A 26,508-nucleotide genomic window follows, 5' to 3' on the forward strand; every position below is an offset into this window, starting at 1 on the left:
CTGGTTCGTTCACCTCACCGTCCAGTCTTGTGTCGAGAACTGGACTTTTTGGAGTAGGTATTTGGGATTGGTGCCAGTGCAGACAACCTTGGAAGAAACAGGCAGACGGGACTGCAGCCAGTCAAGTCAGAAATCAACCCCCTACTGCAGGTCGGGGGAGCGGGCAGAAGACAGAGCGCGAGCGAACGTGAGGGTGACTGGCAGAAAGGGCGATGAACAGGCGCTACCTTCTCCAGTACAGCACCAAAGTCGAGGTCACGTCGTGGAGATCAGATAGTGTACTTGGGGGACCAAGGAGGTAGACGGGTACAAGTCTATTTGCAGAGACGATCCCTGGAAGTGTGTCGTTATGGGTGTCGGAAGCGAGCGAAATGCTGGGACTGATGGAGTGGAGGTCTGAGGGGAGCAAGTACCGAGTACTTGGCTCGACCCCCAATCGGCTGGTGTCATTTGTAGCCTGGAGAGAAGGGCGCCACCGGGACTGCATTAGCGCCAGCCAGACTGGGCTAGGCGTTGCTTTGGAAAAAGCGGCCAGTCAAAGTAAAGTGAGGAAAGTGCGGTGGTCTGGCACAAAAGGCCACCTCCCTGTCACGTGCTCAGCCAAAGGCCAACGGGCGACTGTCATGGAACTGCCAACAATAGGTACCTTAGGTAAGTCCGGACTGCCCAGTTGGCGTGCCCAAAACACCTCAGGTGCCTTACCTCATGTAGGATCATAATGTCCAAGGAGATATATACGGATACGGAAACTTAGGTAATTCGGTCTGGAAGGCTTTGTGGAATAACCGGGACTGTATCCTTTATCCTTGAACAGGGCAGTCAACACCAAGTGGCCCAGGGTCGCGCAAGCAAAGCATCGAACAACCAAAAGATTACCTAATGCACGTAAGGCCACCTCTTACCTCATGATACATTAGTCTATCGTCCGTTCAGCTGAGTTGGATTGCATTTTGAGTCGTGCATGCGTCCGTACCCGTGCCTGAGCTTACCTACATCCTAGGCTAAGTGAGGTACGTATCGTCCGTTCACTCTTTGCAGAACTGGAGACAGAGGGGAAGGAGCTGCGAATTGACTGGCTGCCGTTTTGGCATCAAGTTGGGGGCAGATACGGCAGGCGGCAGGCGGCAGGCGGCAGGCATAGCGGGGGCGCAAACGAAGGGCGGGGAGGAAGGACAAAGAAACCCCGAAAAGAAATGAACGAAGAAAAAAAAAAGATAGCGGGCGACCTCAACGTTTAGAACGATCAATATCCTCAATCATCAGCGGAACAATACGAAATACCCAAGCAACATGCACAAACCATCAATGACATCGAAGCCTGCAAGGGCCCTCATCGCTGCTACGGATACTCTATACGAATACTCTCGCATTACAGGTCCAAGCCAAGACCCCGACATTTGATGTTGGATGACGACCCGAGTCCGACACAACTGGCTCCGGCCGACTCTCCCCAAAGAGCGCATGCTAACCACGAGGTTCGGATATTGGCAGTGGATGGGACATGGATGGGCCATGGCCGCACTGCGTACTGAGTAGACGCAGTACTTCGTACACAATCACTCCGTCATCTCAACTCGCCAAAGACGAAAGGAAATTCAGTCTTTCAGATTACTCGCAATGAAACAAGGAAACCACAATACGGGTTCAGGACCCTCTCGCTTCTCATCTCTAACTCGAGCTGAATCTGTCACGCTCAAAGCGCGTTTCTCGTCCCCTTCACTGCCACAATCGGATCCGAGCATAGCAGGGACAACCCACCTGGCCCAAGGTCCAAGGGACGATCCATACGCACCCGGCCCTGACATCGTACTTCTATTCACGCCTGCGACACGACGCTATCCCTTCAACTTCCTACAAGTACTCTGTGTTGTGCTACGCAGCTCCGCGAGAACTACACGTTGGCCCTTTAAAGGCACTGCGCCCTCCCGCCAATGCTCGCTCCCTCGATGACTGCCCTCAGCTCATGTGCTACCTATCTGGCCGACGTCGAAACAGCATCGGTCTTTGCTGCTGGCTGCTGCCGAAAATCGACACTAGCACGACAGAGTTACAGGGCGATCCCAGAACCCCAACCTGGCCAAAGACAAAGTCCCCAGAATAGCTCACCACTTTATGCCAGGGAACATCGGATCTCAGGACAAGGTTCGGGCGCCTGTTTACACTACTCTTCAGTCACTCAGTCATCAGTGTGCTTTTCTTTTTGTCCGAGGCACGCCTTTACGTTACCTTCTCCACGGCCTCCGAGTCTGTGCCAACGAAAACTTCCGCGCTCCAAAGTTGAGGGTTCCCTGAGCAATGCGTGGAATGCAACCCATGCACCGTGGCCGACTTCCATTTCCTTCTCGAAGGACTGGACACCGAGAGACACTGGAGTCTGGAGACCAAGGGCTGGTCAGATGCAGGGCCAGTGGACCGGTCCCCATCGTCACCGCCTCGGGCCCCTATTCACCACCGGCGGCCCCGGCCATCGACGCCGTCTCGTCGGGGTCATCTCCCACTTTCGCCCCTTGAGCAAGTTGAGCCCCCTTTGTGCCTAGGGATTTCTTTTTATTTCAAGGCCCAACCGGCCTCTTGGATCCACTAATACGCCAAAGTGACCTGAATCGGCAATCTCGTTTCCAACGCCCGCGGCCCAACGTCTTTCTTTCATTTTGCCGTTTGCGACTTGCCAAGCATCACGTTCCCATAAGGTACGTCAAGGAATCAAGACGTCGAGAACCTTCGCCCCTGTCCACAGGCACAGTCCAACACCATCATAATCACGGGTCCACGGCGGTCCATTGCGAAGCGCCCCAGCCGAGTCGCAAAAAAACCGTCGCACGGGGACGACCAACCAGAGGCCGCCCAACTGCGATCGCAGCGTAGCATGTCATCCCATCTGCCGCTTCCTAACAAGGGTGTCGCCATCCACTGGCATCCAGTGAAGAAGACCCGGCAGCCGGTCGTAGGGTAGTCGCTGAACAGTGGAAAATCGTAGCGAGAGATAGCGCTACTGAGCCCTCAACTGTTCGTGCCTATGGCTTCATCGTTTTGCGATCGCATCGGCTGGCTGGGCGCATTACGAGGAAGCTCAAAATCAGCATTCTGACTCACTATTATACGGCTTCAGTTTGATCATATGAATGCCATTTGTGATAGCAAATGCTGGCGATCAAGCGATCGACAGCGAAGCATTGGAGTATGCAGCTGAGCCAACTACACGTATCTCCGTGAAGCTGCGCTGCGGGCTGCAGCGATATGCCGTCTGTCAGAGGGACGTCTGGGCCCCCAAACTTCAGAGTAACACCAATGGAACACGATATCCATCTCCCAGATGCCTGTCGGACGTGTGGCTCGTTGTCCGCATCCTCACCCTTACAGTTGCAACAGACAGGGTCCGCGTCCTTCCTTGCAGGCTGGTCGAGAAGTTGAGCCAAAGAGCTTGCGCGAGCTATTGAAACTGTGGCGGAATGGGTAGATTTGCAGCAGAAAGTGTGGACTAGACCATCTCGAGCTTTGTCTTACATTGGTCATCCAGCACGATCGACAGTCGAGTTTCCCCGCGCCGCCACACCATCTCCAACGCACAGGAGACCTTGGTGTGCATGATCAGGCTGACGTTCAACTGCAAGGTGTGTGTGTACCAGCCTTCACCAACCCTCGTCATCGCATCACACATCTCAAACCGATGCAGCATATCTGCATGGACATCGCACCTACTGAAGATAATGCCATGACTACGGATCCCAGTCAAATGGCTTTCCGAGCCGTTACGCACTGGCTCCAGAGCCAGACTCTGCCGGTATTCTGCTGCACTACACCGGGATTCCGGCCGCGGATGCCAACAGACATCGAAGCTGACAGTGTGCCTTTATCACAGTCTCATCTGACCAAGGCGCTGAGCCAGCAAGAGCAGCATCAGCAAAGCCAGTCGCCTCAGATCAGCGACGCAGAAACCAGCGAAAGTGTCGCGCGGCGCGCATCATCTGCTCTGTGGACGAAGCCACTGCCACAGCTTCCGCCGCCCAACATGTCCTTGTCAGGCAAAGTCGCCATCGTCACCGGCGGCGCGCGAGGCATCGGCGCCGCCATCGCGTTGAAGCTCGCACGAGAAGGGGCCAGGGTGCGTCTCTACCGACCTCAATCTTGTTGAAATGAGAATTTCGGCTAAAGCTAGATTTCCGTGATTTGCGTGAGTAAAGGTCGCCTTCACCTTTGTAAACACTTCATCAATAGCCAAGGCCCATGAGGTCATATCCGAGATCGAGGCCTGCGGGTCCTCGGCGACCGCCATCCAAGCCGACGTCTCCAAGCATCAAAAGAAGGTCATCGAGCGGACCATGATGGCGTTTGGCGTTACCAAGATTGATATCCTCGTTAACAACGCCGCCGCGACGCTCAGCGCGACGCTCGACGACACCACCACCGAGGACTACGACCGCATCTTCGACACCAACACGCGCGCCGTGTTCTTTATGATGCAAGCCGTCAAGCCGCACATTGCGCCGGGCGGTCGCATCATCAACATCTCATCCGTCGCCGCGCGCGCCGATTCGCCGGGCAGTATGGCCTACGCGGGGAGCAAGGCGGCCGTCGAGGCGTTTACGCGCGTCGCAGCGCGGGAGATGGGGCAGGCGCATGGCGTGACTGTGAACTGTATCAGCCCGGGGACGGTCAAGACGGAGATGTTTGACTCGCTGCCCGACGATCAGCGCAGCGCCGACTTGGAGAGGGCCTCGCTTACGCCTGCCGAGGCGAGATTGGGCGCCGTCGAGGACATTGCCGACGTTGTTGCGTTTGTGGCGAGCGACGAGTCGAGGTGGATTACGGGGACGGTGATTCCCGTCAACGGAGGTCGTCTGATGAACTGAGACGGTGATGAGAGAGTTCGGAGGAACCAACGACTGATGGAAGTATGCGACTGAGTGGCTGATGGAGAGTGTTATGAGGGATGCGAAAAGTTATTTATATGCCGGGCCTATGGGACACAAATGGGAAAGAGGAGGGTCGGTTTTGACAAGGCTGTATAACAAGTCAGGTGTACGATGTGAGTCTGGGTCTGAGACATCGGGATGAAATTTCTTGTATTCCTTCCTTGGCTTTTTTTCCTGGTCTTTCTTGGATAACAATACGGGTGTCTCTGGGTCTTCCGGGTTTGGGTTCTATCGGGTGGGAGTGTCGGTCATGCAGTGCTACATGAAGCTGTACTTTTGGTTATTTCTTGGGATTCCCTGTCAGCTTGTTTGGGAGCTGCCTTTCTTCTTCCTCTTCGTGTATGGTAACGACTTTTGAAATTTCTTGAGTACACGGCCGGGAACAGTCTGGAATACCACTTATGAATTTGCTTTTATGTATCGGTCTTGCGGAAGCTGTGAGGTGGTGATGATGATGCAAGGCTGAGGTTGGTGATCCGGGCCAGCGGGTTTGTATATAAGGACAGACTTAGTTGTCCCTGCGGTCCATTCGTCAAACCTCCAGTCTGCTTTCGTGTCTTGCTTGTGGGGCAGAGATTCTGTGGCTTCATTTCCACTGAGAGACTGCTGGCGGTACTGGAGAATGTGGATATGAGGAAGGGCTGGGACAGGCGCTCGTGTGATCAAGCCAAACGTGTCTCATCCACCCTCTTGTCTTGTAAGGGTCTTCGGGTATCCTATCATGCAAAGTGAATACGGATACAACGATAACGGGGGTTGAAGAGAGCGCTCAAAACATCTTGAAATGTCTTAAGGCGTAAGTAAGATGCTTGTTTGGAGTTCAAGGGCCCGCCACTAAACGCCATACTCTAGATCATCGCGGACAGTTTCCCAATGTTCTCTCACTATCATGTGTCGGCGTCAGTCGAAACTCCACCAATGAGTAGGCTGTGCTTTTATATTGCCTCTGGAATGACCTCCTTTCCGATATTGACACCTTGAGGTCTCCGTAGTCATGAACCACGGCCATTCGCTTCGCGGGATTCAGCCACGTGAACTGGCATATAGCCTTTTTTTGCTTTGCCGGCTGACCTGGACCATACGGAGTCAATTGCTGTCGGCTACGGAAATCAAAGGCATGACAATGCCTCTTTCGGAATCAGTTAGAGCTGGTTAGCAGCTAGCTAATACGGTCTGCGTGTTTTTCGGGACCTACACACGCTTCTTCTAACGTTGAAGGCCGATTATCAGCCTAGAGGTATGAGAAAGGTTCAGTTATAGCAAATACACCTAGACTGGCATGAACCAATGAACTGATGACGAAGGCCTTGGGTCCTTGTTTCACAGGGCCGAGCCTTATCTCCAAGTAGCTCATTGACATCTGCCGAAATCAACACCCTAAGGTAATCGCTACGATCGCGACGCTCCCTCCATGATAAGAGGGGTATGAATACTAGTTTGAGCTCCTCTCGCTTCACAAAACCAGAATCTTGACGTATTTCTCCTCACGAGCTTGGTGAAAAGCCATAATTTCCTGAGACCCTGTTGCCCTGAACGTACTAAGCAACAAAGCAGAAGCAAAAAGTAAACCGCAAAAGGATGGCTGGGCTGGCCTCTGACCCCTTCTTTAAGCTTGAGGAGACCCGCAGACATGACTTTCTGAGATGAAATTGTCGGTGGCAAGGATGATACAAAAGAACCTCAGCTAAGGCGTCCGGAGCCAGACCTCCTCATGCCACAGTTCTGGAACATCTCGCGGGATGAGTAGTTATGATCCCCCGTGTGCTAGAACAAGATCGGAAAGACGAGTGTTGATTCTGGCGCATATGAAGGTAGTGTATCGAGGATAACCCCCATCCTCGATCAGAAAACTGCCATCTCTGATCTATTTTTGTCATAGGCGCCAAGATAGAAGCCATACCAGCTAAGAAGCCACCCAAACGTCAAGAACCATCGAGACCTCATGCCCTGCTGAATCTTATACGAATTTCGCACGTGACCCCATTGTCGACCGGCCTTTTAGAACACGCAGATGAGAGTCGGCTTTCTAGTCTCAAACCACTGCCACTTCTAGATGGCTCTCGCGGCACGATTGTAGGCCTGTGTCATGCTCTATGCCCTAGTACCATGAATGCGGACGACGCAGCTGAGAGGTAAATTTGCTAGTGTAGTTCTCCAAGAGCAATTCATCATAGCAAATAGAAATATCTCACTTTTCTATCAATCTCTGCCAGCAACGTGATATACGTCAGGGAATATGGCGTCGATGAGGATTGCTGTTATATGGCAGAGGGCTTTGATCCTGTCTTGCTTGATAGCAAAGTCCTAACCCCTTCTCAGAACAAACTCCTGGAAGCAAGTCAACTCATACGCATCGGAAGTGAGCGAATTGGACGCGAAGGTTATGGAAGTGGATGAACCCGGCTTTCCTGCTCTACAGCGAGAGTAGTATATACTGCATCAAAAGCAACAAGACCTGATTATCTGACCAAACCTTTACTGTCCGCACCCAGCGTTGCGGTGCTACTCCCATTCTTGGCCAGCGGATCTTTATTGATTTCGCTTCTGGCCGCCATTACTAAGCGTGATGATCTCTGCAAGGCAATCCGCGTCTTCGGTGGGAAATCCTAGGCTTCACCATTCTCTCTCCACTGTACATGCTATGGCAGTTCGCTATGGGAGAGAAGAGATATTCGACATTTGGAAAACTTTCCTACCAAGGCACTAATGAGCATTTGCTCTTGAGACGTAAGTAGAGCTATCATAGATCGAGCATAGATGTTGCGCTACACACCAGCAGAGCTCATTGACGATACGCCAGCTTTGCACAATGGATGTGTAAAATGCCCAAGGCTACAAGCCATATTACGTTTCTACTTTATGCTGCAAAGGCCCAAAAGAAGAAAAACCTCAAAGAAATCATCCAAGATATCATACATACATGCCAGTCCATCCAAACGTCAAGTGCCTCAATGTAGTTCTCTGGCCTAGTGAGGGTATTGAACGGAGACAGCCGGCCGCCCGCACATTGCCACTGAGTGCATAGCCACGAACTTACCAGTAGGTCGACACAACCGCTGGGGAGTGGCCACTAAGAGTAATGTTCTTTTGCCCTACTAGCTCCCGTGAGCTTCCTGGTTCCTTGTTCCCGTATTCGTGCAGAGATACGTACGCATAGGCAACTGGTGTTCACCTACGGAAGTCTGCTTTCAGACACACCGCCATTATATGTGGCGCATGTTCAGGATTACCAACGGAAGGGAGATAGTACGGTAGGAAGAATGGGAAGGTTAAAGGGCAATGGGCCGGTCAACGACAACCTTAGAAGACCATGGAGAGTCTTGACTAAATGAAATTGGCGCGGCGGACTTTGAACATTCAGTAATAGGGGACAAGGAACATTCTACGTGGCAGATGCGATGATATTACGTTGATTAGAGACTAAGTTCCTAGTGATATGTGTAGGGCGGAGTTGGGTATCATAATTGTATTTCAACGAGTGGATGATGAGACATGCGAAATCGCGCCAACTCCGAGCAGATGCAAGCGGGAGGAAAACAAGGCGCCTAGACTCTAGCCCTCTTCTAAGCGGACGTCGTCGATCGTCGCCAAATCATGAAAGCTGCGACTCCAGCACAGGCCGTTGCTCCCAAGGCGAGATAGAGGCTTGTGCGGTCTGGCGGCTCCTCTTCGCTTCGAGGGAAAGCGGTGCTGGGATTTGTCGCCGCCTCGGCGAGGGCAATGAACAGCTCGCTGATACTGGACCACTTTACTGTGACGTGAAGGGGCGTGCTCATCATGAGGCTTGACGTGTACGTGTCTGGCTGGGTCTCGCTGCGCTGCGTTGTCTTGTCCTTGTCCGCCTTCAGAGCTGTGTAGATGTTGGGAAGGTCGTCCAGTTGCGGGTAGCGCTTGCGCAGGTCGACGATGTGAGAGAAGGAGTCAGGATCCGAGGAGTCGTACGTATAGCAAATAAGGTCGCAAGCGTCGAGCTTGGCCTGGTTCTCCAAGATGGCGGGCTCGAGCTCACCCAGCTCTTCCATGATCATGTAACACTGCTTGCCACCAGGAAGCTCTACGCTGTTGACGGCTCGGCGCGGCTTGATTGTCGGTCGGTGGAGGGTGTCAAACGGCCTATTCAGGAAGGCGTCCAGCAAGGAAGACTTGCCAGCCCCTGAAGCACCCAAGACGTAGCACAGTACGACATTGCGTTCTACCTTGCCTGGGCGTCTTCTGCGCTTACGCGACTTGGTCACTTTCAGAGCAGCTGTCGTGGTTTCCCTGGCGGTTGCAGGTTCGAAGCCAAGGTAAGCCAAATACTCGAGCGTGGTTTTGGGCTCCATGAAAGTGGTCATGCTCCATTGAGCGAGCCATCCTTGCAGTGTGACGTGTCCGGCCTCGTTACGTACGGTCGACGATGGGAAGGATGTTTCGATCCAGGAGGCAGGAAGTCCTGGCGTCGGCGCGAAAAGGGCCTCTAGCTCCTTGTCGTTGAGACCACCATCGTTGTCCTTGTCGAAAAGCAAGAACAAATCAACGAAGAAGCGATAGCCAGCCGGGCTCAGTTCCGCTGATGAATACTCGGGTACATCAAACTTGGGTCGCAAAAAGCTATCTTCCAAGCTCAAGCTGTCTGTGTAGCGGAACTTGCGCAGTATGATCCATATCGTCTCGTGCCGACCCTTCTCCGCGTAGAGTTTGTTGAGTTGCAAGAACCCGCTCTGATCGATACCCTTCTCGGTCGATAAGTGCGGGACAGACTTGCCAATCGACAGCTTAATGTTCTCGAGATCTTCGGGAGTTAGGGGCTTGTCGAAGCACTTGGACTGGAAGTTGTGCATCTCTTGATCATTGAGCCACCCGTCTTGGTCCTTATCGCACAGGTAGAAAATGCGTTTGAGGGCGTCGACACAAGCCGGCTTCAAATTCCCCTCCTTGTAATCGAACAGCGGGGCGATGGGGTGGGTGACGGCCTTTTGGCATAGGAAGAAAACTTCGTTGACGTTGCGGTGCTCCCTTGCGCTCGAGCGAATGCACGAATCGATCTCGCGGAACTCGGACATAACAGGAAGCATCTCGCCTTCGACCACCTGCGGCGTGTTTCCTTCGCCCGTCAGGTCGGATTTGTTCGCACAGAGTACGACTGGCACATTGACACCGAGGGAGCGGAAGTAAGGCATCCAGAACAGGGCGACGCGTTCGTAGCTGTAGTGGTCCGAGTAGACGAGGAGGATGACGTTGCATTTTCGTATCTCTTTCCTGAGCGTCGTTCGGTCCTGAGGGCGGGCAGAGGTGTCAACGATAGTGGTCGTTACGTTCTCGGGGGTGCCCAGCTGTGGAGGGATCGTGATGGAGGGGAGGACGGATTGGATCTTATTGGAGATGAAGACATCTTTGACGAGCGACGCAATGAGGCTGGACTTGCCGGTGCCCTCATCACCGCAAACACAGATGCGCACTATGGAGTAGCAAACGTGGTCAGTAGGAAGCTTGACAGAGTGAACGGCGGTGGAATGGAACTCAGCTCCTCCTCGTCAGGCCACCTACCAGAAGCCATGGTTAAGGTATTTGCAGCTCAAACGAATGCTTCTATTGAGAATCCATGGCAGGGCCTATGGTGAATGATTGCTACAACGAGGTCGATTTGATGAAGCGGATCGCCGTTTGAGGTGGGAACTGCTGGCTGAAGATGGCTGCTTTTTCTTGATGGAATTGGCCCAACGGGCTTGTAGAAGCTTTGGAGCGGGTAGGACGGGAGCTGCAGGTCGACGGGGATGACGACCTGATTTACAAGGATGGGTCCGGTGGGGGTAGTGGGAAGGCACTGATAGCACGGCGGCCAGCGCGTCTGGCGATGCAAGTTGCGGTCACCAGGGAAGTCACACACGCTGAAGCATTTTGATGGATTACGTAAGTTTTCATAGAATGAGACACAATATACAGCTTCTCTTCGTACACTCTCGTGAAGAATAAGAAGAGAGAAACTGACTCTTGATGGTTGTGGGCCCCGTACAGAACTCGTGCAACTCTCACACCTCTCCTTATGTGTTTAGCAACCATGGTAGAAACATGTGCTGGCACTTACAGAGCTGGGCCATTCTCTTCATTCCTTACTTCAGGTACCTAGGTTCCATGCACAGGAAAACAAGATGCTTCAAGACAGGCAGTCCCGGATAAATGGCTCCGGGTGTCTTAGACCGAGACATGTCTTTACGTAAGTTTTGAACCCCATTCAACGAACTCCTATGGGTTGGTTTAGCAGTGACATTCCAAACTTTGACCACAATGGTTCGTGATGTATCTGGACAAATTTTAATCTTTGGTATATATGACCTTGATCTTCTTAACAAAACTCCATCTGAGCACATTCGGTCTACGAACTGGTCTGGATATGAGACATTGGTAGTCTCTTGACAACTGCAAAGTACTTACAGCACCCTTACCTCATTCTTCAACCTTCTTACCCCACACTTTACCTAATATGTCGTTGTTGCTGTTTCCTCCAGAATAAACCCATAATCAGGGACAATGGACTCTTATGATGCTGGCCAGGTTCTTGGGAAATAGGTAGTGTACACTATATCCGAACTGTAGTATTCCTCCCCACAGTCTGTCAGTCGGGGATCCTCCACTCTTCCCCCTCCACCCCTCCCATCCTGCATCGCCATCCCACCACTCACGTCGCAGCAATCCTTCTCCGCGTCTGACCCGGGGGGCCCTCATTCCCCTGGGATAAGCCATGCCCCAATACCCCCAACCTGCAGTATCGCTCTCCCCTGCCACGCTTGCTGACCTGCCACGCCTCCCCATGAAGACAGAGCCCTGGTGTTGGGAAAATGGGGACAATTGGCACATCCGCCGGGGGGTAAGGTAAGGAATCATGTACGAGAAAAGGGCGGGGGACCCGAATTGGAAACGAGCAGACGCAGCCTTGGGGGGTTCTTGACTGATTGTGGAGGGTTGTGGTTGGCGCGCACCTTTACACTCCTTTGCCCTGGGACGAACCAACCCCGGATCGGAACCGAACCTGCCTATTCGTTCCTACACCTACCTTACACCTTCAACCTCTTCCTTTCTCACCTACTCACCTCGCTCTATTAATAAGGTGCTACACCACCACCACATCCCTCTTCCGCGCCGTACATGAACTCCTCTTGAGTTCATCTGGTCATTGGCGGCGACACATCTTCGCTGTCTTCTCCCCCTCCACACCTACCCGTCGCGCCTGACTTCCACCGTCCGATCATCGAACCCTCACCGAAAAGCCGTCCTTCTCTCTCTGTCACCGCGGTTATACGTGCGACCTTCCCGAAACGTCGACCTTGTCAGCCTCGGCCGTCGCCCGTCGCCCGTCATCCGGTTACCCGTTATCAACAAGGCCCAGGAACCTCCACTCGCGGGGCCGCCAGTGACGTGAGGCGGAGCCGATCAGAACGCATGCAGACCACTGTCCCGAGTGCCCGACGATAACCACCTCCAACCACCTCACCTTCCGACGTCACGGCTCAACCCTCGCGTGCCTTTGATCGATCTTTTCCCACGTAGCAATTGAACGCCGCAATAGATCTGGATCATACATAATACTAGCCCATCATGTTGTGAGTTCACCCAACCTCGGCTGATCCTTGGCCGCGGGCAAATCCAGCCAGCGCCGCCCATCCAAACACACCCGTCCAACCTGCGCCATGTCAAACATCACGCAGGCACGAGACAGCCTTTTCCAGCCACTGTCCAGCCGCGCACCCCAGAAATCCTTGCCCACAATGTTGGTACCTTCAAAGACAGAGCAGCAGCTGACAATTGCACTCCGTGCGACACCAATAGCGTCCTTCCCCCTCCCCCGCGATACCCCTCGCACTCGGGCGCCTACGGCGCAATCGGCGCCGGCATCGCCCCCATGATCGAGACGAACAACATCCTCTCCAACCCCGAAGGCCCTGAACACCAGTTCCTCGTCGGTGAGGGTACCTACGTTCTCAAAGAGTGCCTCCATCTCGCCACCCCTCCACCGCATCCCTCTGAGGCCCCCGTCGTCAATCCGAACCCGCTCGCCACGACCCCCCAGCCCGCCTCCGCCGGTACCAAGCTCTCCCTCATATCTCTCGACGTCCGTGCCGCGCCCCCATTCTTCTACAACAAGGGCGCCAGCACATCCACCACGCTCTCCTCCTCCCTCGGCGGCGACATTCAGGAGCACCCCAACGAAGGGCGGTACTCTACCGAGGCAGGACTGAGCAGCGATGGAGGGGACGGCCGCGGTGCCTCCCTCAGCGACGGCGTCGCGCCCCCGACGTCGTCATTGACCATGGTCTCGGCTCCGGCGTTCGGGGATGGAAACTCGGCACTCGCGCCGGCCAACACCAAGGACGCGGCCAAGAAGAAGGTGGCCAAGCCCAAGAACAACATGACCAAGAGCAACTCGTCCTTCATTTCTAGAGTCATTGTGAACGAGAGCTTGGCCAAGAAGCTTCAGGAGCGGCCGACGGACGGCGTTTTTGCGTTTGCCAATATCAATCGAGCGTTTCAGTGGTTGGATCTATCATCACCAACAAAGGTTGGGCTTCTCAATATCGACGTTCCTGCGGACCACTTTACTGACGAAATTGAAGGCCGATTACTTGACCAAGATTCTATTTACAAAGGCGCATTGCCTGTGTCACGACGTGAATCCCATCACCAAGAACATTGCTCATATTGATGTAATCATGGGCTTCTCAACGGGAGAAATCATCTGGTGGGAACCTGTTTCTCAACGGTATACTCGGTTGAACAAGAACGTAAGTCTTTGAAACGACACTTTGGAGCGTGTGAAATCAGGTGGACTGACCGTGCCCCAGGGCATCATCAACGGCACACCGGTATCAGAGATCCGTTGGATACCAGGCTCCGAGTCCCTCTTCCTAGCAGCGCACATGGATGGCTCACTCGTGGTCTACGACAAGGACAAGGAGGATGCGCAGTTCTCCCCAGAGGAGGAGCAGCTCGCAACCAACGGCTCATCAACAAACGGAGAGAGCGATTCGTCGACCAACGGCGTCAACCACAACCTCAAGATCCAGATCAACAAGTCGGTCCACTCAAAGAACCAAAAGACGAACCCCGTGGCATCATGGAAGCTGTCGAATCAGCGCATCAACGCGTTTGCTTTCAGCCCGGACAATAGGCACCTGGCAGTCGTCTCGGAAGACGGCTCGCTCCGCATTATTGATTACTTGAAAGAAGAGTATGTTTGAGAGCTCTGCCGATGCTCTGGCGTGACTTGACGTGACTGACACGACACAGGTTGCTGGATCTCTACAACTCGTACTACGGCGGCTTCATCTGCATCACATGGTCACCGGACGGTAAATACGTTCTGACGGGAGGCCAAGATGACCTCATCTCCATCTGGTCCGTCGTAGACTCGGCCATTGTCGCGCGCTGTCAAGGTCACCAGTCATGGGTGACATCGGTGGCATTCGACCCGTGGCGTTGCGACGACAGGAACTATCGGTTCGGCAGCGTCGGCGAAGACTGCAGGTTATGCCTGTGGGATTTCAACGTCGGCATGCTGCACCGGCCCAAGGCGGTACGTTGTTTCGTTCTAGCTCCCGATTTCCCCGCGTCGAGTCGGGAACCTCGGAGAGGGGGCGTGAGACCAAAAAAAGCTGACTTGTCGATATAGGCTTCCGTTCATCACCGAGGCTCCGTATCATCACGGTTCGCCAATCCCTTGCAGAGACAAGAGACGACCAACACGTCGGCGAGCCGCATCCGGTCCAACTCGACTCTCTCGGGAGGCGCGGTGGACGAAGACGGTAGCAGCATCGTTCATCCTGTTGAGCCTCGCGCGAGGATCGCCATGCTACCCCCTGTTTCTGTACGTTGCCTCGGTTCCTCTCTTTCCACATGAAATTCTACATTTTGTCATATTCTTTTTCTCGAGTATACTTACAATGTGGCAAACAGTCCAAGGCAGTTGATACCCATCCCCTGTGCTGGCTGGAATTCACAGAGGAAGCCATCATCACAAGTTGCAAGAACGGTAAGCCATTGTGCCTCGCACCGAGGTGTTACAAGCCTCAACGGACACATGCTAACATGCCGACCCCCCAAAAGGTCATATCAGAACATGGAATAGGCCGACTGATGCCCCGGTGCCGACGGAGGGTGCCTCTCAACCATCTTAGCCGCATATTCGTCTTTTGGTGGAACGATAATGAGTTGGCTACCCTTTGGTTTTTCGTTTCGTTGCAGATATTGGGGGAGTCGAGGTGTAGAAATCATGTCAGCCGATGCATCACCCCTCTACGCGGGGGCTTTGTCCATAATTCTTTTACCGAAAAGTACTTTTTCGCTCAATGTCAATCAAACCATCTATTGTCTAAATGCAGCGATATGTATCAGAAGACCTCATCTTTTTTATTATTTCTTCAGGTTTCGCCTCAATGTTCTGTTGATGTGCGTTTCCATCACGAGGGCTTCGAGATGATCATGACGTGACGCGATCTGCATGTGATTTAAGGGTCCCCGATGATATTCATCAGTTCCCACTGTGAAAAGGATGCGCCACTCTTGTGACACAAATCTGCATTGGCAGCACAGGCAGCGAAATCAAAGATGCGGCTCCGTAGTATAGTAGTGGGCTACTGGGCTTCTGTACATCGGTCGAGAGCGTCGATGGACCCCCTTGGCCCTGGTGTTCCATTGGAGGCCCCTCTTACAAGTTACCAGCCACGATTGACTCTGTGTGTATCTCTGCGACATCGGTTCGTTGACAATCCGTTGGTTGTCGCACGGCGGCGCGTGGTGTACGAACACACTACGGTGAGAGAGTGCGTGGGGGTTCCACGACGCTCGACGCCACGCCCAGCCATGTTTGATGGGAATGGGAACAAAACGGGTTACGTCTGCATGTAGTAGTGGATAGCGGGAACAAACGCAATCCAAGCTTGGCTCAGCCGCCAAATATTGCAGGGCCCAGGCACCCAGTGAAACATCAGAGACAGAGAAACGGGAGAGCGGGAGAGGTAACCCGGCCCAGGAAAGAAAAAAAGAGTCTATCAAGTTCCCGATCCACGCTCGACGAAAAGAAGCCGGGACGAAAAGTCGAACGGTTACCGGCGCAGACTTGCAGGATCATGGATGCGTGGGCTACGTCGTCCCGTTCCTGACCCGGCAAAGGTAGATAGCACATGCTTCTGGAACGGCGTCCATATTGTTCAAGGGCGAATCGAAACGGGCCCCCTCCTTCAATAAAGTCATGGATCATTGACCATTTTTTGCTTGTCAGAAAGCAGGGAATGGAAATTCCCGATGTCTCCACTGTTGATTTGATATGCGATAGGTTCCTGGGAGTTTGCTACAGGTCAAAGACGAGTAAGAATGGGTGTCGTGGTATCCGTATCCGTAACACGAAGAAAAACACCTCGTTGAGCGAAACCTAGCGGAGCCTTTTTCACATGTTGTTGGTGGTGAATGGCGGCCTCGACACGCGGCGCCATAGAAGCAGGGTAGATGCTGAGGCTCTTACTCGTCGTCCAACGAGACTTTGATGAGGCTTTTTGGGCGGTGCAGCCGCAAAGTGTTTTAATGTGCAGTAGTATCGCCGCAATGTGTGTCTGAGATGCATGCAGGCGCATCGGGAGATCCACGTGTATGGATGCAGAGCACTGTTGGAAAATTTTCCCTATTGTCGCCGCAAGCTTCGATTATTGAAGCTTCAAACCTTCACGCCCCTCTGTATGTAGTAGTGACAAGGCGTTGGCGTGCCGCGCAGATAACGGGTAGACGGCCCACACTGAGCGGTTTGTGTGCACCTGCATATCAAGGAGCTTACCCTAGCGTGCCTAGGGAACTCGGGAGCCAGGAGGCAAGGCTGAGGACGAGTCCCACAATCGTGGTCTAAAGTGAAGGTCCTAGAGGTCGAAGCCAGTCTGTATGTAGTCTATACTGCTACAGGAAGGGTGCGGTATCAAGGTTTCCATGCCAGGAAGCCCAGGAATGTGTTAGAGGTGCGGCCTGGCCCCTCCTTTTTTTCACCGCTGCAAAGGGCCGAAGGTGAGAGATTTCGGAGAGTGGATATGCGCAGGCGGCGGTAGTTGGCGAGATTTTGAAATGGGGCCAAGCTTCGTGACTCAACCTGGCTTGGTGCCCGAGATGGATCTTGCCAAGTTCAACATTGTTGAAACGATGGGCCTGTTTGGTGATTTGACCACGTTCAGCGACGCAGCGAGGCTCTCGTACACATCTGTTGTGATGTGCAGCAATTTACCAAGACGGGAGAACGCATAACCGCTGCGGTTAAACATGTCTGGACGACCCGCTCAGTTCCGACGGTTCTCATTCGATTTTGCAAGCGAATATGAGCAATGAATGATGCTCAGGCCATGATGTGCACTGGGGCGAGACAGAACGGCCCAGACGAGACGAAGCCAGGGACCAAGAGACGTACGAAAGAGATGTCATGTTGATATCAGTGGGGCCCTAGGGTGATCTGACATCAGGTCCAGGAGCAGGCATGATGCTATCTTTGCACAAGGCCAGTCGATTGGGCGGGGGCCCGCGGACTGTAGACTGCGGATGCCATCTGTGGCAGCGAGCGAGCTGAGCTGTTGAGGCGCCAGTCCTACGTACTCATCAAGGCAAGGTGCAAGTTGCGCATCGTGGCATCGTGAATTGTTTGAATCTTGACCTTGTATCCGTACGGATACCTTCGTCCCTTGCAAGATGCGGCCCTTCTGTAGCGTACCTTAGCTTGGCGGGACAACGTAGGCGGAGCCTTGGTGGGTAATGGCTTGAGGAGCCTTGACCTCGCTTCTGCTAGTTATCCGCCCTCAGTGCAGCTTCACCGGACAATCTGACTGGGATATGTCCAGATGTCGAAGAAATGCGTAAATCGAGGTGGAATCCAAGCCTTTGAGGGCTTCGATTGGAACAGCGAAAGGTTTTGCGCTGTCGCTTGCGTATGTGACAAGTAACTATCTACTGGTGGCATTGTGTGTGGAAAAGTGACGAAATCAAGAAAGCTTCGACACGGCGGCAGGTGGCTGCAGTTCTTAGAGTCGGAGCTTGAACTTCGTTGGTGACACAACACCGACTCGAACGTCGGCAAGCATGTGTCCAGACGCCACCAAGGAAGTCTAACTCAAATGCTGCTTGAGATAAAAAGCAGCTTCACAGGAACTTGCCGGCCGATGTGCGATTGCGAGATGGATCATGGCTGCGCCGCTCACAAAGACCGAAACTCGCGCCCGCCGCCCGTATCTTGAAGCTTTCGATTCGGCGTAGGTCCGGGTTCGGCGCGGCTTCGGACCGCTGCACGGTGACTTTGCGGCTTAGTGCAATTTGTCGTTATCTCGGAGTCATTCTTCCTAGCGCTGCGCTTATTGGATGCCAGCCACCCGTGGGAAGGGCGAGGAAAAAGTCGCAATCGCGTCGGAGAAAAAGCAGGGTTGAAGGCGCCATTGTCAAAATTTCAGCGAGGAATCCACTCGAGATCGAGTCGGTGAGAGGTCCATTCTTCTGGAAGACTGGCACTCTTTTTTTCTTCTTGGTTCTTGGCTTTGCCTGAGCCCTAGGGGGGTTCAAGCCCTCGCAAATGGAGAAGAGTCGCACTGCGGACGGTGCTGGCCGAATGATCGTATGGTAATGGATTGATTTCTGTCTCTGGTTCATATGTTTCCTCATGCAGGATTAAGTGGCAGCGGAAGCGCTGTAACCGCGGCCATCGTCGGTTGATAGACCGGGACTTGAGGCGCAGAGACTCGGAGCCCTCTGGCCAGGATCCGGTTTCTCAGAACTCAGGACTCAGGGCCCAGGAGTCGCTTTTCGCTTCTTCGCTTCAAGCTGGAACGAGGCAGGGAGCATTCCTGGCTAGAGCAATCAAGCCTGGTGCTTATCGGTGGAGATTTCACCGAACCCTCAGAGCCCAGATGGGTATGCCCATAGCAGGGCTCGGTCCAGGTCCGGGCCCAGGTGCCAGAGTGCTTCCGCCTCCCTCCTGGCGGCGATCTTCCAAGCAGCGGACCAGAGTCTGGCAGGGGTTCAGGGACAATGAGGGCCGTCGTCGGTTCAGTGGACGGGAGTTCGATGGACGATGGGACAGTGGGAACGTGATGCCTAGGCCAGGTCGACAGGGCGTATGATCTGGACGGCTTGGAAGCTCTTTGTCTGCTGAGAATGCTGCATGTGGTACTGCATGCGGCAGACCTACCCATTCAAACGGGCCCGACAGAGGAGCTGGACAATTTGACTTGCATCGGCTGCCCGCAGGCCTGCAGATGCCAATACGGAGGGGTCATGGCCTCGAGCGCGACCGTCGCCCATTGAGCATGATGCGAGACGTCCAAGTCGGTCGTGAGGTGCAGAATCGGAGAGATGTGGGATGCGAAGTGCTGGTTCTCCGTGTGACTTGGGGCACTGGGTGCCCCGAGCACATCCATTTCCCGTTTTGACAACATCGTGAGATTCTATCCGTCAGGTGCACTCAAGGTTACGGTGGGGGTAATTCAGATATGGCCACAGCGGTCGTCCTGTCTTTTTTCTTTCCATTTTGAGACCTCCGATGTTGTACATGCTTGAAACAAGCAATGGCTGATCATGATCCAAGCCTCTGCCGCTCAGATGCAAGTACCATGTACCCCGCCGTGCTCTAATAGAAGAGTCTCATGATGGATGATGTTTATGACCAGTGACTGCATCTGAGAGACGATCTTTGTTGGAGGCTTCAACGTCAGCCAGCAGGATTTGGCCCTGCGCATCTTCGATAGCGGATGTGGGGGTCGCCAATCTTGCCCGTACAAGGCGACAAGAGGCGTGGCCTGTTGGAGATGACGGGCAATGGCCTCGGTCGAGACTGGCAGCTGAAGATGATGGATGCGAGAAAACCCCCATGTATCACGACGATAGAGTGCAGCGGATAGTTCTTGGCTCCTTGGGTGTCTCGCAGGTGGACGAGATGGTTGCCAAAGCCACAATTGGTGACGATGGTGTTTCGAGGCGGTCTACTGGCGTATCGTTGCTAGCCTAGGCTGTGTCTTAGTTGCATTGGCGATGAAAGACGGTCGATATTCGATATGAGATGTTGGGTGCAAACCAACAAACTACAGAAATGTGTGTCAGCCAACGTATTGATTTAGAGGCAAGTACAGTACCGTAGAGCCAGATCATGGAGACAAGTACCACGCAGATTGCAGCCTTCCGTAACGAACGGAGGGAAGACCGCGTTGCAGTTTGGGTAAGGTGGTGGTTGACGATTGATTGATCAGGGCAGATGCTGGACCCAGGACTTTGCAGATTGAACATCCCACGCCAAAACCGGGCCCACCACGTTGGCCCGTCCAGTCAGTTTTGTTGCCTCGAGCGAGTTTTCAAAAAACGGGCGTCTATCGTACTTCTTGCCAGGGGACGTCTTACAAGATTCCCACCGGGTGCCGTCACTTTTGGAGGTAAGAAGGTGTGGCGGCAATCAAGGTGGCAGGCACGCCGCACAGCATAGTGAGGTACTCCGCAGCAGGTGCCAGGCGGCATACCAAAGAAAGAAGGGACAGACACTCAGAGTGACGGGCAGGCGCGCAGGGAACGAGGAAGAGGACCCACAGCTTCCATCTGAGCTTCCATTCTACCCGACCAACCGACGTCTATCGCACGATTCATGCAGGGGCCAATCAGTGGCGTCGGTGTGGCAGTCTTTTTTCGGCAATCCGTCGCCTTATCCGTCCAGATGAACGGCGCCCGGGCGGCAATACCGTCTGTAGATGTTTGGATGTATCTTTTGGTGAACCTAAGCTTTGCCTTAGCTAAGGTATCTCATTGTTGGAGGATTCGAGGCCCTTTGTCTGCCCGGCGGTATTCATGTTGGTTGCCGAAGCCTAGGTGCCCTTCCACGCCTTCGTCATAATTAGCTTCGGTCACTTCTCTCAATACCGTGTTTGCATCGTAGACAATACCTATCCGTACTCAAGGTAAGGACGACCTCGGCACCGCCTTGAGAAGGCGTCGCTGCAAAGACACATTCACGGCGGACACATGCGCCGCCCATCGGAGCTTCCATCTGATGGAGCGAGGCGCATCGGAGACTTACCTTTCCATGTGCAATGGAATGGGCAGATGTTTAGCTGTACCTGTGAGGTATCGCGGACACCTTAATTGCGTGCAGCAGCAGGTGTGCTCTACGGTCTCTGTGCCTGGGAAGACGGGACTTCGCAGGTAGGTACGTGAGTGTGCGCCTGAATAAGGTGTAGGTCGCAGTATCTTTAAGCCGGGCGCATTTCGAGCAGGAGCAACCACCTGCGGACCTGAAAGTGCAAGTGCAGGCGCTCGAACCATGTGTTTCAATTTGGCTTGCTTTTCCCCTTAGCTACGGATATCTTTCTGCCCGTCATTCACTTTCTCCGTCGCCAGTTTGGTTGGCCAATTTCAGAGAGTTGCATTTTGGGTAAGTTCCGGTTTCTTGAACAGACGACTCTGCCTCGGATGGCCACATGAGTCTCCAAAACTGCACGCCGGGCTCTCCGTGAGGTAGAACACCACGACTTGGAGATGATCCGAGCCTCCGTTTACACGATGAAGTCCAGATGAGATGTTCAGCGTTACGAGGCACACAACTGGGTAAGGAGATACGAAAGCAGGTATTTTCTGACCACAGCCTGCCTGCACTGTCCAGTCCATGGGGGCTGCCAAGCCGGCCAAACAATCCACCACACCAAAATCAGCAAACCCACAGCCGCTCTCCCTCTAGGCTCAAGCCCATCCCAACCCTGAAAAGGTGCTGATTGCTGAGTCTGGTAAAGGGATAAGAGATAACGATGGTGTGCGATGATGAGAGTCAGACAACAGGCCCAGGCTCAAAGTCAGACTCACCAGCATCGGCATCAGCGTCAGTAGCCGCACCACGCATCTCTGCCAAAACGCGCCATCGGTTCACCGTCGCTCCAGATAGCCTTAGATAGGCCGCTTCTAGTTTGGATGGCTGATGAGATGATACCCCCGTTCATCAGTGTATCAGAGTCAGGCACGGAAACACTGCGAAGAGCGTGCATAGATGCTGCGTGCTCTCGTCATGACTTTTTTTGCGCTAAAAAGTATAGATGGTTCAGATGCTTGGTTTGACCGAGAGACTGACCATGATTCACCCACGCCCCTCCTCGTCGTCCGAGGCAAAAGCCGCAAGAGGAAGAGGATGAGGAAGAGGAAATTCATCCCACTTGCTCATGGACTCATCCACCAGCGGCAGGACACCATCGCCGCCGAACCCATGTCTTGGTTCCCGACACCACGCGCGGCACCAAGCAGCAAGTACGGAACGATATGCACAGACCAGAGCACAGATACACACCCGGTCTCTACGTAGTGCCTGGGTGCGTGGTGAGTGAGTCGCTGCTGAACTCCCATCTGACAGCGACAGCCACTGCCATTCCATCAGTCGGTGTCAAGTCGGTGTTCTCTCCCGCGTGGAAAAGGGTACGGGGGTACCTACAGGATACACTGTACCTTCAATAGGTACCTTAATTATGTGACAGCAGGAAGCAAGCAGGTTCAGGGTGCACGCTCCATTGACCATCCGTACCTTACCTCATTCTCGCCTTCCCTCTGGGTCTCTCTGGCGCATCGACCCAGCCCTGCTGCACCTCGTTTCTTCGCCATGGCCCATCTGGATGGGCAACACAACACACCCCGGCTCCGTCTTGGGCCGTCCTCCTTGCCCGGTGGCTGCCGCTGACCCTCATCATCCATCCTCCTGAAAGCCAGCAAACCGACGGAATTCCCCCTTCCTGCGCCTGTATCCGTAGTGTACGTACCCGTACCGCCCCTTTCCTCTCTTCCTTGCCTTAGGTACTGCGTGGGTTCTCCTTATCCTTTCTCCGTCCACAAGGTCCATGGGGACCCTGAACAAGGAACTCGTCTCTTCGCACACCTCCCGGGCTTACACCCACCTCATCTATCAATCTTTTTTTTTTGCTGCCGAATCAAGGATGCCCCACCTATCCCACCAAGAGCGAGAACCCGCCGAGGGGCAGGGGCGTGGCCGTGGTGGATGACGGGCGTGGGTTTCGATTTTCGGCTTCCAATTCCCACGCTTTCGCAAATCGACGTGGGTGGGCTGCCCGTTTGTGAGGTAAAGGCGCGAGCTTTTTGCTTGTTGCGCTTGGTCGCTTGCCCACGCCTACGCCCACCTTTACCATTGATCTGACGAATGTCCCAAGTACTTCGTACCCAGAAAGGACGCTCCGTCGATAAATACAAGCTCGTCTCCAGACCTCTCCTTCCCAGATGTTTAGGCTGTTTCTTCTTACCCAGGCATACCGCTTGGTTCATGTCACACCCAACCTTTGAAGATGCCGTCATTCAATCCATTCTCAACCGTCACAGGCAAGCATGCTGCTTCGCTTTTTGAAATCAGGTATGCCCTCTTGCCCCACGTCTCCAAATCCCGCCCTTTCTTTCCTCTCTCCCTCTCTCTCCAATTTCTCTTTTCCGGCGGTGACTCTTTGTTAGTCCCGTTTTGTGAAGGGCCTCCCCGCTGACGTCTGACACCCCACAGACTAGACAATGATTTTATCGTATTTCGCGGAGGAGAGGACGAATCTGCCGGTCAGATCCTCAAGGGCGTCGTGGTGCTCTGCTTGCCCACGCCGCTCAAGATCGAAGATGTCCACCTGCGACTGACTGGCACCCACCGATTAACGTAGGAGGCCCTCCTTATTTCCGGTTCGACTTGCTGCAGATCAGTCCACTGACTTGCGCTCTCAATAGGTGGGATTACTCCAAAACCGCCGCTTCTGGCGTCTCCAGCCAAAAAGTCGACAAGACCACCACACTGCTCCAACATCGCTGGGCTCCGTTTGTCGGCGGCACTGGTGGCAAGAACACCATCTTGCCGGCCGGCAACTATGAGTGGCCCTTTGAGTACACCCTGCCTGGCAACACCGCCGAGAGCGTTGAAGGCATCCCCGAAGCGAGCATCACCTACAAGCTCAAGGCCACCGTCGCCCGCGGCAAGCTCGCCTACGATCTGCACGCTTACAAGGCACTGCGCATTATCCGCACCCTCGAACCCGCCGCCCTCGAGTTCCTCCACGCCATGAGCGTCGAGAACATCTGGCCGAACAAAGTCGACTACTCCATTATCATCCCGCAAAAGGCTGTCGTCTTCGGTGCCACAGTACCACTACAAATGCGATTTACACCCCTTCTCAAGGGCCTCGAAATGGGGGAGATTTCAGTCAAGATGTTGGAAATCCGCGAGTGCACACTACAGGGTCCCACGGGCAACGTTTTCAAGGAACACAGGACAGAAAGAGAAGTCTCCAACTGGAAGTTCGACGTCGAGCGCGATGAGCACTGGCACGATACGATCGAAGATACCGGCCAAGAGGGGTGGATGGTTGAGAAGAAGCTGAACCTTCCCAAGAGACTGCGACAGTGTGTCCAGGATCTCAACCACAACGGTATCAAGGTCCGACACAAACTCAAGCTTGTTGTCGCCCTGAAGAACCCCGATGGTCACATCTCAGAGGTGAGCCGCTGTGACTTCGCTCTGCGATGGCTTCGCAAAACTGACAATTCCTAGCTCCGAGCCACTCTTCCCGTCTCCATCTTCATCTCTCCGAACATGCCCCTGGACGAGCATGGAGTTCTCGTCGACCAAGCTCCTGGCGCGCCCGCTCAGGCCGAAGTCACCCGTATCGCACCACCCGGCTACGGCGAGCATGTCCTCGATCAACTCTACGAAGACGTCGACATGAGCGGCTTCCAGACCCCAGCTATCCAGTCTGGCTTCAGCAGTCCTTTCTACGCCCAATCTCGCGCCGGCTCATCAGAGAACCTTGCTTCCCTCGCCATGATGAACGGCCACGGTGTTGCTCCCGCCGCACTGTCGCATCGCCTGCAAAACGTATCTCTCGATCCTACGAACCGCAACACCTCCTTCAACTCATTGAACGCCATCACGGAGGACGTCGCAGCCCCGACATCTGTCCCCACGGGAGAGAACTCACAATCACAATCGGCAGCTTTGACTCGCCACAACAGCGCCGAGGAACATCCCAACTCGCACTCCTCAGGACGCAACTCGCCCGAGCACCTCGACTTCCCTGACATGGCTACCTTGAGCAAGGTGCCTAGTTACACAACGGCTGTCAAGACTCCCCTTCGGCGGGGCCCGAGTAGTGACGCGCTCCCCGACTACTTCTCTGCCATGAGCGCCCCCAATACGCCTCCCGCGAGCGAGGCTCCCATTGCAGACCCGCTTGGCATGATCCCTGAGCATGAAGGTGGCGGCAGCGAGCCGACTACTCCGGGTGGTTCGCACCGTTCATGGCATCGCCCTCAGAGCATGAGCAACCTGCTCCAGGCTGTCCAGGGTGGCGGTGATGATCGCCGAATCCATCTCATTCAGGGACGGGAGAGAGTTTATTAAGGCTACTATGCGGAGATGATTCACACCATACTCACTCACTTGATTATATTACGACTATAGAGGGGGCGGCAACCACTATTTCAGGCATGGCATCGGCGTTGATGGGTGAAAATGGGACACTTTCCCATGGGACTGGTCTTTTGAGATTTTTACACGATATAGATTTGCGCCTTGGAGGCATCAGGACTCATCGGCTGCTGGGACACACACAAAGTATAGGGATCGATCTAATAGTTCGTGGGATCTACCACTGGGGCGATACTGGGAAAGGCAAATAGGGATGTACGATATACCCACCGCTTAGAGCGCGGCGTGTCGATTGCGAGATACCAAAGATGACAAAAAAAGTCAATACTCGACCTTCTCAATATCTTGTTCAATGTAGCTATAGTGAAATGATCTCAATGATTGACAGCCACGGGACTGCGACGACGGCAACATTGCCAATCACTTACACCGGATCCCGACGACGGAGTCCCCCTTGGCCCCATGCAACGGAGAACATGCTCGTAATGCCGAGGGGTGGTGGCGGCGGCCACGGCGTTGTGGGGGGTGTCTTCCGGTACGGCGGCGGTGGGTGTGGCTGGCCTCCCGGCCGATGTCGGACGCCCCGATAAGGGAGAAATTTCGAATGGAGGGGGAGAGGTTACAGTCAACTTAGCCTAAAGCGAACATGCCGAGGGGTCACCGGGTCAAGTAGGTAGTCTGGCTCGTTATTCTTGATTGTCTTAGTGTTTTTATTATGGCTTTATTGTCACTCTTATCTTCTACGTATTCGGTAGAGAATACTCTCTGAAGAACGTGCCTACCTGGAGAGCGGCAGACGATTATGTTACCCACTTGCGGGTGTCACGTTCGTACCTGGGGTGCTGGAAATTGAACCGCCATACACAATCTGCAGCCCTTCTCGATTGTCTGATGGCTTTGAGAAGCGGAAAAAGTAATAGCGACGTGCTGCGCAGTAGAAAGGTTGGTAGGTCAAGTCTTTTTCGTCCTTCGGAGTTTCCTAGGCGTCTGGATGCTTTTGGGGTAAAGGGGGAAAAGTAAAGTTTAAAGGTTGTCGTGGTGTGTGGCTGTGGCGCGGTGAGACCGAGGTGGGATGCTGGATGTGGTGACGATGGCATCATTTTTCCATAGCACCGAAGTCATGGCTTGACGTGATGGCGATAGGTTGTCCGGTAGATATCTGAGAGCGTGGGGGAGCGCAGGAAGCTT

At 53.9% G+C, this 26,508-nt stretch overlaps 4 protein-coding genes across 4 annotated transcripts; 3 read left to right on the forward strand and 1 right to left on the reverse strand.

Moving 5' to 3' along the window:
- The first annotated feature begins 3,397 nt into the window (after nt 1–3,397).
- Nucleotides 3,398–5,392, forward strand: HER10_EVM0003062 (short-chain dehydrogenase). The gene is made up of 2 exons (XM_035482918.1): nt 3,398–4,102; nt 4,182–5,392. The coding sequence occupies exons 1-2, from the start codon at nt 3,668–3,670 to the stop codon at nt 4,848–4,850; spliced, it is 1,104 nt and encodes a 367-aa protein (XP_035329041.1). The 5' UTR covers nt 3,398–3,667; the 3' UTR covers nt 4,851–5,392.
- Nucleotides 5,393–7,858: 2,466 nt separating this feature from the next.
- Nucleotides 7,859–10,637, reverse strand: HER10_EVM0011271 (uncharacterized protein). The gene is made up of 2 exons (XM_035480707.1): nt 10,440–10,637; nt 7,859–10,350 (listed from the first exon to the last, which is right to left on the reverse strand). The coding sequence occupies exons 1-2, from the start codon at nt 10,447–10,449 to the stop codon at nt 8,477–8,479; spliced, it is 1,884 nt and encodes a 627-aa protein (XP_035330072.1). The 5' UTR covers nt 10,450–10,637; the 3' UTR covers nt 7,859–8,476.
- A 952-nt stretch (nt 10,638–11,589) lies between these two features.
- Nucleotides 11,590–15,250, forward strand: HER10_EVM0000209 (WD domain-containing protein). The gene is made up of 8 exons (XM_035470003.1): nt 11,590–12,490; nt 12,717–13,446; nt 13,502–13,669; nt 13,730–14,115; nt 14,175–14,460; nt 14,557–14,751; nt 14,841–14,916; nt 14,991–15,250. The coding sequence occupies exons 1-8, from the start codon at nt 12,486–12,488 to the stop codon at nt 15,059–15,061; spliced, it is 1,917 nt and encodes a 638-aa protein (XP_035328731.1). The 5' UTR covers nt 11,590–12,485; the 3' UTR covers nt 15,062–15,250.
- Nucleotides 15,251–22,435: 7,185 nt separating this feature from the next.
- On the forward strand, nt 22,436–25,661 carry HER10_EVM0007630 (arrestin). The gene is made up of 4 exons (XM_035477182.1): nt 22,436–23,274; nt 23,416–23,559; nt 23,628–24,390; nt 24,445–25,661. Exons 1-4 carry the CDS (start codon nt 23,210–23,212, stop codon nt 25,291–25,293), a joined length of 1,821 nt encoding a protein of 606 aa, XP_035329632.1. The 5' UTR covers nt 22,436–23,209; the 3' UTR covers nt 25,294–25,661.
- Nucleotides 25,662–26,508: the final 847 nt, after the last annotated feature.

This window comes from Colletotrichum scovillei (genome assembly GCF_011075155.1).
Source record: "Colletotrichum scovillei strain TJNH1 chromosome Unknown Contig00009, whole genome shotgun sequence".
Taxonomy (NCBI): domain Eukaryota; kingdom Fungi; phylum Ascomycota; class Sordariomycetes; order Glomerellales; family Glomerellaceae; genus Colletotrichum; species Colletotrichum scovillei.